General features: G+C 45.9%; 1 protein-coding gene across 3 annotated transcripts in view; it reads right to left on the reverse strand.

Annotated features, from left to right (window-relative positions):
• The window catches only part of SERINC5 (serine incorporator 5), a 93,987-nt gene extending 81,103 nt beyond the window's left edge, over positions 1-12,884 (reverse strand). For all 3 annotated transcript variants that reach the window (XM_060143208.1, XM_060143207.1, XM_060143206.1), the window contains exon 1: positions 12,699-12,884. In XM_060143208.1, the coding sequence (XP_059999191.1) occupies positions 12,699-12,725 (27 nt within the window). In that variant the 5' untranslated portion in view covers positions 12,726-12,884. The remainder of the gene's footprint in view (positions 1-12,698) is intronic.
• Positions 12,885-13,192: the final 308 nt, after the last annotated feature.

A 13,192-nucleotide genomic window follows, 5' to 3' on the forward strand; every position in this document is an offset into this window, starting at 1 on the left:
GCTTCCACAAGCAAATTTCAGGTCTTTTTCAAGGTCAAGTGCCAAATTTTCGTAGTATTACATATCTCTTAACCATTTAACATCTGTAGAACTGTAATATCATTTTTACCAGGTTCCCTTTTGTATGTGTGTGTGTGTGTGTGTGTGTGTGCGTCACTGACAAAACTTTCAATGCTGTGCTCCAACCCCATTTTCCCCACAAGGCCTGTGGTTTTTGCTGTTCCATTCTGCATAGTGTGATTTTTAGGAATGCATATTCATGTTGTGTTACAGAAGGACTATTTCCAGAGCTCTAACCTAAAGGGGCGTGGGACTAAAGAAAGATTACATAAGAGTTACTTAAGTTTTTTGTTTTTTTTAATGTACTAAACATTTAATAAAGGGTAAATAGTGAAATAAATGTCCACGTGATCAATTAAATGTGATACTGCCATTAAAACGTTCTCATTCTTATGATACGTGGAAATGTCCATAATGTTGTGTGAAAGTAGCTAGGATATAAAACAGTACATAAAGCATGATCTAATATTCATTCATTTATTTATTTATTCATTCATTCTGCATGGCTTGTGGGATTTTTAGTTCCCTGACCAAGGACTGAACCCAGGCCATCAGCAGTGAGAGTGCGGAGTCCCAACCACTGGACTGCCAGAGAATTCCAAGTCTAACAAGGGTTTGTTCTCTCTAGGATTATAAATGATATTCATTTTCTTCTTTATACTTTTCTGCATTTCCCAAATTTTCTATGATAACTATATATTATTTTTATAAAGCAGAAAGTACTGTTTGTTACTTGTCATTTGCTAAAAAGAGTCTAGTAAACTGACCCACTCTTATCCTTTCTTCAAGATGCTATAATACATACTATAATCTTTACAAAATTTTAAGGAATAAAAAGGTAATAAAGAAGATAGAATACTGAAAAACATTTAATTAATGCCCATCCTACCCCTCCTCCCAAAAAAAGGCAAGAAAGAACAAAGAACAGATGAGGAAATGGAAATGACCAACAATATATAGCCTGAAGTTCAAGCATGAATAATTACATTAAATGTAAATGATCTAAACATCCAATTAAAAGGCAGAGACTGTCAGAAGGGATCAAAAAGCAAGTCCCAACTACATGTTGTTTATAAGAACATTTTTAAATCTAAGACACAGATGAGTTGAAAGTTAAAAGGGTAGTATGGCCATCAGACAAAGACATGAAGACAAAGAGCATTACCAGAGATAAAAAGGATCATTTTATAAAAGGATCAATTCATTAAGGAGACATAAGAATCCCAAATGTGTGTATACATAATAGAGCTTCAAAATATACTAAACAGGGGCTTCCCTGGTGGCACAGTGGTTGAGAGTCCGCCTGCCGATGCAGGGGACACGGGTTCATGCCCCGGTCCGGGAGGATCCCACATGCCATGGAGTGGCTGGGCCCGTGAGCCATGGCCGCTAGGCCTGCGTGTCTGGAGCCTGTGCTCTGCAACCAGAGAGGCCACAGCGGTGAGAGTCCCGTGTACCGCAAAAAAAAAAAAATTCTACTTGAAAATATACTAAACAAAAACTGACATAACTAGTGGCAGAAAGAGACAAAAACACAATCATATTTGAAAAATTTAACACCCTTCTCCCAGTAATTGACAGAATTAGACCCCTCTATCAGTAAAGATAGAGAAGATTTGCACAACACTAGCAACCAACTTGAACGCTATACCCAACCTGCTGGTAGTATGGAAAAATGAGCAGGCAGCAAAGAGACTAGGAGAGGAAAACCAGTTTACACGATACGCATTTCCATCTTCCTGCCTTTAAGTCAACCCCCTCAACACTCTGGCCTTACTTGTAAGGCTGTCATTTGGTCAAGCCACGATGGGCACAGTAACTACCCAAGAACTGTAGAAAACATGTTCTTTTCAAGAGCACATGGAACATTCATCAAAATGTATCATTTTCTGAGCCATCAAAAAGAAATACATATATACAGAATATGTTCTCTTATCACCACAAGCATAAACTAGAAATCAATAGCAAAAATACACCTGGAAAATCCTCAAATACTTGGAAAATAACAACACACTTCTAAATAACCAACAGGTCAAAGAAGAAATCACAAGGGAAATTAGAAAAAATTTTGAATTGAATGATAATGAAAACAAAGCATATCAAAATGTGTGGGATGTAAAATGATTTTAAATATTCCCTTGAGGGGAAAGAAAATATTTAAAGTAAGTGTTTACGGGGCTTCCCTGGTGGCACAGTGGTTGAGAGTCCGCCTGCCGGTGCAGGGTACGCGGGTTCGTGCCCCGGTCTGGGAGGATCCCACGTGCCGCGGAGCGACTGGGCCCGTGAGCCGTGGCCGCTGGGCCTGCGCATACGTAGCCTGTGCTCCACGGCGGGAGAGGACGCAGCAATGAGAGGCCCGCATGCCGCGAAAAAATAAAAATAAAAAAATAAGGGTTTACGTTTCTACCTTTAAAAAAATCCATAAAATAATTTAAAATAAATAATAGATTAAGTAAACAAAAAGGGGAAAAAGAGCAGAAATCAATGAAATAGAGAATAACTAACAATAAAAAACTTGTTTCTTTCACAAGATTAATCAGATTGATAAACTCCTAGAGTCATTAAAAAAAGAATAAAGAACACAAATTACTAATATCAGGAATGATTGAAGAGACGTATTAAGCACATTTTTTTTTTTAGAATATAAGTTATCTCGATACAGACCACTAACAGATTCCTACAAAAGACTTGCATTTAGAAAATCCACTATGTTAACCCCAATGGTGTTGAAAAATCAGGCAGGGGATGACATGATTAGGACTATACTTTGGTAGAAGGATCAACCTGCTGGTAGTATGGAAAAAGGAGCAGGCAGCGAAGAGACTAGGAGAGGAAAACCAGTTTGCACGATAACGTATTTCCATCTTCCTCCCTTTAAGTCAACCCCCTCAACACTCTGGCCTTACTTGTGAGGCTGTCATTTAGTCAAGCCACGATGGGCAGGAAGTACAGCACTCACTAGGGTTATTACACTAGTTCCTCCTAGCTTGTGCTCCACAGGGATAGTTCTCTCATTCAGCCTACATTCCCACCTTCTTCTATGGGTCTTCCAGTACTGAAGAATCTGGAAAATGTAACCACATTTCTCAGACTCCTTTGCTCTTGGGGACCTGACAATTAGCAACACTCACAATATTTGGAAGGTGAGAACAAGGTGGGGGCCATCCTCCTGCTGCAGTGTCTGCTTCCCAGCAAGGTCCTAGGACAATGGCCAGACTTGGGGCTCCCATGTTAAGCCATCAGCTGTGTGGGTGTCAAGAGGCGGGGGGCAGCAGCCTGGGCTTTCAGACTTCTGGATTACTGCTGGAGTGGGGTGCCCTTAAATCCAAGAGTTCAAAGGCGGCCCCCTGACTCTTGCTCCTCTAGCTCTTTCATTTCTTCAACAGTTAATTCCGTACATTAAATCGTTCAGCTTAAAATACCCAGAGGGGTCTCAGTTTCCTGCATTGAACCCTGACACACCTGCATCACCAACTTACAGATAACAAAAAGTCTTAATATTGTCTTGTTTTCATCCCTTCCAACAATCATATAAGGGAGGCAAGACACAAATTTCCCCCGTTTGATGAACAAAGAAACCAAGGCTCAGAAAACTTAAAAACTGGGAACGGCAGTGCGCTCCCCAACACTGGAGAGGCTCAAACACACCAGAGGTACACTTAGGAGGGGCAATTTTACAAGACGTCTAAGCTTCAGATGGGGAATTAAAAGGGATGCCTTTTAAAGCCTCTTCCAAAAGTTTCTCTGATTCCACGATCTGCCTCATCAATCACCACACAAATAGCCCAACCTGGGCTAAGGATCATAGCATTAGGCGACTCAGCCCTCCGTTAAATCACTGAGATACAATGCAAGGAACAAAACACTGGAAAATAAATCCCGTAAAGACCTCGTGAGCTTTGTTTCAAAGAGCAACTGGCTAGTTTATAAAAAACGATATTTAAACAAACATTAGCCTGATTTTCCATCTCTCCTAGTTATCTCTGCCTAAATAAGATTTAAGCGGTTGTGTGTATGTGTTTTTCCTACTTTTGTTTAGACTAGACAGTTTTCATGAGGGGGAAAATGCTGTCTAATCACTATATTTTGTAACCTTACTTCAAACAGAAATTGTTTCAAAATTTATTCTGTGATAAGAACCCACCCTAAGTTTTTCCATAACAACTGCTTTCCTTAAACATCAGCTCAACTTTAATCTCACAAGGCAAACTACAGAAGAAAAGCCAAAAGTAAAGTCCTATTTCCTTCAAAATTCAAACAGATGTTTTAATGTAATCAAACAAATCCATTGTTTGAATTTCCTACCCACACACACTACACTGACTCCCAGATTATGTTCTAAAATCTTTTAAAATATCATTAATACACAAGCTAGAAAATAAGAGGATGTCCCCCCGGAAATGTTTAAAATTCATTTTAACAAGGGTTGCAAAGGTTCACTTTGGACTACTTGAAAAACCTGATCGTTAGGGACAATCAAGGTGGTCTAGATGAGTAACTTGATCCATTGGATGCTTGCTCTCAGCATCCCATCGCAATCGCAAATTCAACTAACAACAGCAGTATGTAATGACAATTCACTAACAATGCCGGTTGGCTCAGGACGCTGAAAGTACACAAGATCTTTATCTATAATTACCATTATAATTAAAGACACAGAAAGCACTTTAGTCAAAGGGTAAAATGGAACTTGTGTCCAATGGCTAGTTCTGCAGACATACCACGTTACACTAGGACTTCCTTTTTAATGTTAAATTATCATGGGTGAACAGGCCACATACTGCTCTCCTGCTCTGAATACAAGTAGACAATGCCATCGTTATTGCTCTGTCCTTTCTAAAGGCTTCTAAAAGGCGATTTACATTAAAACACCTGGGAAACTGAAAAGTAAGCTTCTGAGTCTCACAGTTAACTCACTCCCAGATATTCAATAGCTCTGGGAAATTGACAGGCGATATTCATAGAGAAAACGGGGGTGGGAAGCAAGCAGTGGGCAAGGGGGTGTTACCTTTTATCTCATTAGCAGAGAGATGAATCAGAGGCTGCCCTCTACTCCCTACAGATGGGCCCTCCCAGTAAAGCAATCCCACTCAGACCTGCCGCAGCCCAAAGCTATTTTGCCAGCCTGCCCAGGTCAGCTCTAAAGCCACTCAAGAAAACAAATCTGAATGAGCAACCTTCATGCTGACTCTCCACCTACAACGGCAACCTTCACTCTCTTCATTGTTCAAGGTCAGTGACAAACTTATCTTTCCAACAACGTGAACTTGGCTAACTACACAGACGCATCTTCAAACCACTCTTTCTGTATCAGCAACAGTTCACCGTCAGCCGAATCACCACCACCTTTGTCAGTATGGTAGAGCAATGATGTGGCCATTTTACTGCAACTTGCCCGCATTTTATAAAACGCATAGAAAAATAAAACTGCCAATACTAGTGATAAGCACAGGACTCAAATTTAATGCAACTGAAACAAAGAAGGGCACCTTTATAGAGCAAGAAACAGAGACAGAAAACACCATCTGTGGATGGAATCCACATAAGTGACTGTAAAAAGACCAAAGTTAAAGATGATGTTGAAAATGGTTATTGTCGATGGCATCTAAAGGAGGTGTAACTGGGATTTTCTTCATTATTTTTAGTCTTTTGGGAATTGAAACACACACACACACACACACACACACACACACTCGTATTAACACATAAGCCTATTAACTGACTTTCACATATTTACGTTTACTTAATACCTCTGGAAAAACTGTCATGTTTGAAGGCAGAGGACTGCACTACTTTCTGGGTATAAGCCCAGAAAACACGGCTGCAAATGAGTGGCTGGTGCACTTGAAAAACTCCTGTAATTCAGCAGAGTTGAATCAAACATAGCACCTACAATATAATCCCAACTCCACAAAGTAAAATCATATATATTAAATGTGAGTGACTGTTATAAAATATCAAAATACGGTTCTCTCTGGGTGATATGTATTTCACAAATGCCCCAAACTGTTCAAAAAAGCATCAGTCATGCAAAGAATGGACTTTTGTGCCTAGATCCCTTCCAAGGGTGGAAGCAACACGTGATATAATGAGGACCTAACATTTCCAATCACTATAAACAAAGAGCTGTAGGGAAAAAGTTTTGTAACCAAAAGCACAAAAGGTCACACAGTACATGCTCTGTCTAGGAGAGAGGAAATGCACCCACACAGTAACCAGGAAACAACTCCAGTGCATCAGATGACCACATACTAGGTGGTGTGGACAGGTTTTGTGTGCAAGTTCTGAGAACTCTTAAAGCAAGAGGAAGGTCACTTCTTAGGAAAATGCTTCCTGAGCTTGGCCTTAAAAGCAGAGATTTGGGTTTTATAGAGAAGGAAGGACATCTCAGGGAAATTAGTACTTTTATGTGGTATGTAATTTACTTTTTAAAGAAGTCTTCATGGATTTTGTGTGTGTGTGTGTGTGTGTGTGTGTGTGTGTGTGTGTGTTTTAAGCTACAGTCTAGAGGTGATCAGATGCCCTGATGAGGAAGACCCATTCCAGCTAACACTTAACAAAAGCCAACCTCTAAATGCCTCCTGCGTGGGCTTCAGTTACTTCTAACACCAATGACCCCAGGCTTTGTTAACCAGCGTAATGATGAGACATGGTGAAAACTGCAAGAACTCTCGATATACAGCAACTCTGCTCAAACCCCTGCACGAAGGACTTGACCAAACTTTAACAGGCTTCTAGTAGCCTGAGGCTGCATCCCTGGGATGACCTAGCTGCCTTTTGCCTTTTTGAGTTCTTGTCTGGAAAAGTTCAGGGCTGTAAAAAGAAATTTACTGTTTGTTCTAGCCAGCACCTAAGATAGGCCCTAACCTCCCTTTTTTTTTTTTTTAATTTATTTATTTTTGGCTGCGTTGGGTCTTCATTGCTGCGTGCAGGCTTTCTCTAGTTGCGGTGCGTGGGCTTCTCATTGCAGTGGCTTCTCTTGTTGCGGAGCAGGGACTCTAGGCATGCGGGCTTCAGTAGTTGTGGCTTGCGGGCTCTAGAGTGCAGGCTCAGTAGTTGTGGCTCGCGGGCTCTAGAGAGCAGGCTCGGTAGTTGTGGCGCACGGGCTTAGTTGCTCCGCGGCACGTGGGATTTTCCCAGACCAGGGCTCAAACCCGTGTCCCCTGCATTGGCAGGCAGATTCTTAACCACTGCACCACTAGGGAAGTCCCTAACCTCCCTTTCTTAAGAGCATTTGCTAAATAGGGCTAATAATTGTGAATCCTTCCTCTGCCCATGAGGAGAAGGACAGATAGGACACATTTCCTACAAGTCTGGAGTGTCTTTCTCAAGGACTTAAACGCCATTCCTTTGAAATGTAATCAATCAGGAAGGATAGGGTCTATCTCCTAGTCTCAGTGGAAGGACAGACTCTAACCTGCCAGCTATCAGACCCAGATGGCCTCATCACCCATACTCCAAACAAACTCTGGAACGTCTCACTTCCCTAACTCTACTTGGGCCTTCACTCACTCCTCCCTATTCCCTCATGGTCCCTTGAAAACTCCCAGTGATCTGTGCTAATCAGGATGGAGCTCAGGTCTTTCTGTCAGTAAGTGGTTACTGAACAAAATCTGTTTTCATTGCTTTAACTAACGTCCAGCTTTATTTACCTTTGACAGTGGACAGCCCCTGGTGGCATTCTGTGGCTTTGTCAATCAATTAATATAAAAGACGTTAGAAATTTGCTTTCGTTGGGGAAAATCTCAGGGATCAAGTAATACAATCTGGCTGGAAACACCCTGGCGTAGGCATTCCCACCCTTATATGAGCCGGCTACAAGGACAAGGAGTGTTCTGCCTGAGAGTGGTACCGTGGGCTTGATCCATCCATGAGGTCCTGCGCTTCAGCAGTCTTGGTCAAGTTCTTCCTTCTAGAAGGTTGTCACATCTGCCTCAGGGGAACATGCAAGTTGCGTGTCAGTGCACCAAGAAGGGCAAAGAGCTGGAACTTCGTGAAGCCGCAGATCAGGCTGCGTAACTGTGCTGTGCCTGCCTGCCAATAAATGCCCGCACAAGTGACAGAATTTGGTGAGACTTGCTGTCTTTATAACCTGGACCAGACTGTGAGGAAGAAGCTAAACCCCACCCACTGGTAACTCCTGGCAACCACCAATATCTACCAAGACAGCCTCACAGCTATGCATTCAAAGCTGCCTTAGGGCCATTATAAGCAACAACAATGGGCAACAGTTCCTAATGATTTATTCATACTGTATTTAGAATAATAAGGAATAACAGTTTCCCAGTTAGGAGCTCCCTTGAGTCAGGTGGACCAGTGTGGAAGGCCTGGCTCCACCACCATGTAAATATCAGTCAAGTTAATTTATCTCTCTGCACTTCAGTTGCCTCACCTGCAAAAGGAGGCCAATTAGAACATTCCCCGACCCCGCAGGGTTGCTGTGGAGAATGAGCGATATAACGTAGGTAAAAACAGCACACTTGTGAGCATGAAATAAGCTTCAGCTATTGTTACTATTATCATTAATGCTTATACTTGCCTGGAGTAACCCTGCCAAGCCTTACTCTCAAATTGCCTTGACGGGGTGTCTAGATCTTCCAATTACACATCTCATTTCACCTCTGACAGGGTGTCCTGTCACTTTCTGTAGTGAGCTTCCCCCACACTTCCAACCCCCAGCTAGCCCTTAAGTTCCAGGAGAGCAAGGATGCACTTTGTTAATCACCCAATGCCCAGGGGCCTTACCACAGTGCTGGGTACCCAGAAGGTGTCGACTGACCACTGTCCTGTGATCTCTGCTTCCATTAGCATCGATCAGCCAACAGCCTAAGCAAAAGCTAAGTATGTCAGGGTCAATGCAAAGATAAAATGACCCGGAGACTGTCCAGGTAGAGGTGGATAATGGTCACTAAGATTTTGGGGGTTCCTTACTCTGTGTCAAACCCTATACTAGAGACATTATCCCATGTAATACTCATAATAACCCTAGGAGGTATTATCACACCCATTCAACCTCGGAGGAAAACTGAGGTTAATTGAGGGTAAGTGACATGCACAGTCACACCACCCCTCCGTGTCCAGATTTCCCAATTCAAACCCAGACCTGAGTCCAAAGCCCAGGCTCTTTTCTGGGTTACACATTGTTTCTGACAATATCAGTTAAAGTCCCCCAAATTTCTATCTCCAACCTCAAACTTCTCCCAACTTAAAAATCCAACCGATGACTTGCCATCTCTATTTAATTTATAATAGGCATCTCAAATGTAACAGAGCCAGAAGAAAACTATGGGTTTTCCTTGCCAAATGTCTTCCTCCCTTCAAGCCTCCTACCTCACCTCAGTGAGGCACTATCACCTATGCAGTTGCTCAGGTCATAAACCGAATCTCTCTCATTCCCACACCCCACTTCTAACCCATGTAAAAGTCCAGCTCTACCTCTACAATATGCCCAGAAGCCAATGACGCCCCACCGTAAGCACCACGACGCCCTAAATTAAGGTACCACACTCTCCCCTCCTTGGCCTAGGGCAACAGCAGGTTGCCAGGATTCAAGCTTCATCAAGAAGAATTCGGGCTCACGGCGGAAGCCCAGACCACTGCTCACACGCAGGAGGAGGCAGCTTAAAAGTATTCACCGGGGAGCTTCCCTGCTGGCGCAGTGGTTGAGAGTCCGCCTGCTGATGCAGGGGATATGGGTTTGTGCCCCGGTCCGGGAAGATCCCACATGCCGCGGAGCGGCTGGGCTCGTGAGCCATGGCCGCTGAGCCTGCGCGTCCGGAGCCTATGCTCCGCAATGGGAGAGGCCACAGCAGCGAGAGGCCCGCGTACCACAAAAAAAAAAAAAAAAAAAAGTATTCACCGGGTGGCCAGCTCTGACGGCTCTCCCTCCATGCCAGTCCCTGAGAGTCAAGTCTTCACAGCACCCAAGGTGACCACTTCTGTTCCTCCAACACCTTGGAAGACCCCCTACCCAGGCCCTGACGTGGGTGCCTCTCCTCCTTTATCAGTCTCAATTCCCAGGGCATCTTCTCAGACAGACTTCCCCAGCAACCCTACCCAAAGCCACTCTCCCACCAGGACCTGTGGCAGTACCAGCACTTGCTGGTACTGGTTTCGCTGCTTCCATGCTTATGAAATGCTGCCCCACCCCAGTCACTGAGGGCAGAGATGACGTTTGCCTGGCTCACTGCCGTATCTCCAGCTCTTGGCACACAGGAGGTGCTGTGATATTGTGATATGATCAGAAATATTTATTCGGTCTTCCACCCTGGTGTGGGAGGCCCAGAAGACTTGGGATTGGCAGCTGGAGTGTGCGGGGGAGGGGAGGGGGAGGAGGGCGGACCCCTAACCTGTGGGATACTAACTCCAGGTAGTGTCAGAATTGAATTGTTGTACAGCCAGTTACTATCTGGGGAGCTGGGGAACTGGCTGGTGCGGGGGTAAAAACAAAACAAAAAACCCGTACACTGATCTCATAAGTGATGTAGGTAAAAACAATGCACAGGTGCTCAAAATTTTTTTTCAAAGGATTCACAGACTTAGATATATTCTGACAGTGCTGCATTTTTTTTAAATGCAAACTTAACAGCCCCATTCATACGAAATTATAGTGTCATCACCCCCTCCCTGTGTTGAGAGCCACCACAGTGAAGCCTCAAGCAGTCCCTAGAAAGCAGAAGTTAATTTTCCTGTGATGAACGGCCAGGATTTGGTTCTTTCCAAAGTCCTGAGAGGGGGATTTCAGAAACAAGTCACAAGGACTTCCCTGATGGCGCAGTGGTTAAGAATCCACCTGCCAATGCAGGGGACATGGGTTCGAGCCCTGGTCCGAGAAGATCCCACATGCCGCAGAGCAACTAAGCCCGTGCGCCACAACTACTGAGCCCGCGTGCTGCAACTACTGAAGCCTGTGCTTCACAACAAGAGAAGCCACCGCAATGAGAAGCCCGCGCACCTCAGTGAAGAGTAGGCCTCGCTCGCAAAACTAGAGAAAGCCCGTGTGCAGCAACGAAGACCCAACGCAGCCAAAAAAATAAATAAATAATTTTTAAAAGTTCTCACTTTAAAACAAACAAAAAGAAACAAGTCATGAAACCCTGCCAAAATATCAACCATACCAATAATTCTTTTATAAGACACACTTGAGTACTGGCAATAATTTTCAGAACCCTAAATCACCTGCTGGGAGCCACAGAAAACCTCAAGGGGCTTTCAAGGGACTGGAGAACAGGTGCCCTGAAATATCTGTAACGTAATCACTATATAATGAAGTGTCACATCAAATTAGAACTATCTCAAAATAACAACAATGAACGATTTGCAAAGCTTTGTTGAGATTTGGAATATTCTGAAAACAGCCTTTTCCCATCCACTTTGGTCTCCAAAGCCCTGAGAAGGTATTAAATGTCCTCCTGTCGCCTTGCCTGACTCAGGGCAAGGCATTCCACCTCAAGTTAAAAACCTCAATTTCCTCATCTCTGCAAAGGCCAGCTTGAATGCATGCCAAGTACAGTATTAGACCTCAAAAACCAAGTGATAACTTCACACGGCCACTGCAAAGAGGACGGATTATCTACCAGTGTAATCGGCGGGTTAGAGAAACCCACAGCTTAACCCCTGCATCAGTTACGGGCTGGCCTCTGATTGTCGCAAGGCTGAATGTATTAAGAAGCAAAAAGCCCGGTATGCCGTCCGGAGTTAGACTCATTTGAGAAAACGCACCATTAAAAACTGTACAGAAATGACGATAATCAACACGGCTAGGAAGGAGGGAGCGCGACGTGCGGAAGGCTTTACCTACTTCTTTTTTTTCTAATTCTGCAGGAAGGAGTGAAATCAACATTAAAGGTTAAAAACTACTACTAATTCTGCCCTGCTGCACTACTAACCGGTAGAAGACGCCCATCCCAAGCGGACACAGGTGTTTTAAGATCTCATGAGTTAAACAGGCGAGAGTTACAAAACAGGCTCGGGCAAGTTCAGCTCAAAGGAGGGATGGCTTCAGGCTCGCGCTCTACCCAGTCAGCCGCGTTTGGGTCCAGCCAGGGTTGGGTCGGGAGACTCAGGAAGCAGGGCTGAGTCTTCCCAGCGCCCAGACCTGAGCACAGCGGTTTGGAAAGCAGTCTTCCAGACTTTCTCGAAGAAAAAGAGCCAATGCTCCAGAGTCTGGCGAGATGTCAAGCGCAACTCGTCTGGGCCACATACGACCCGTTCAGGGCATGGAAAAGGAGTGGCTGCCCAAACCCACGTCTTCTCCTGGGTTCATCGGGTTCGCAGAGCCAGGTGGCCTACGGAGCTGAGCACCACACACTTGTGTCCTGGGGAGGAGGCGACACGCTCCTGAAACAGTCGGGATCCTCCGCCCGAACCCTGCCCGCCCCGCCCTAAGCGAAGTTCCTAAGGCCGAACGGGAAGACCTCGGGGTAGCCTCTAGGGCTTCCCCGTGTCCCTCTGGCCCGCCTGCCGCGGCACACGGTTTTCCCCGAAGGCCGAGCGCCGCGCTCCGGCCCGGAGCACTCACCCAGGCGGCGCAGGGTCACCCACCCCACTTTGGGCGGCGGAGCTGGGACGTGCACCCAGAGAAGCCCGCGTTGCCTCGGTTCCTGGCCCGGTCTCCCGACCTGTCTCTCCCCGCTCACCTGGCCCGCACAGCACTGCGCTGACATCGTGGCGGCCGACCACCACCAGCGCGCTTGCCGGCTCCCAGCTTCCCTCTGGCCCTCCTGGCTCCCTCCGGCCTCAAGCGTTCCTCTGCGAACCCGCTCACGCCTCCACGCGGCGTAGCCCCAGCTGAACGCGATGCACTGAGGCCTTGGTAAAAACAACTGCCGCCAAACCCCGCCCCGCCACCCCGGCCCCGCCCCGCCACCCCGGCCCCGCCCCGCCACCCCGGCCCCGCCCCGCCACCCCCGGCCCCGCCCCGCCACCCCCGGCCCCGCCCCACTCGCTCGCTCCAGCCGCGGCGGCCGCCCGCAGCCCCGCCCCGTGCCCGCCCCTTCCCGGGCGCACCGCCTCCGAGCCCGCCAGCTCCCGGCTCTCGCTTCCGCTGGCGTCAGGCGGTGGGCGGTGGTCATCACTTCCCGGTGCACTGCTGGACTGCGAAGGCTGTCTTCCAACGCGCCGGCCAGGTATT

This window comes from Lagenorhynchus albirostris, chromosome 3 (genome assembly GCF_949774975.1).
Source record: "Lagenorhynchus albirostris chromosome 3, mLagAlb1.1, whole genome shotgun sequence".
In the NCBI taxonomy this organism is placed as follows: Eukaryota; Metazoa; Chordata; class Mammalia; order Artiodactyla; family Delphinidae; genus Lagenorhynchus; species Lagenorhynchus albirostris.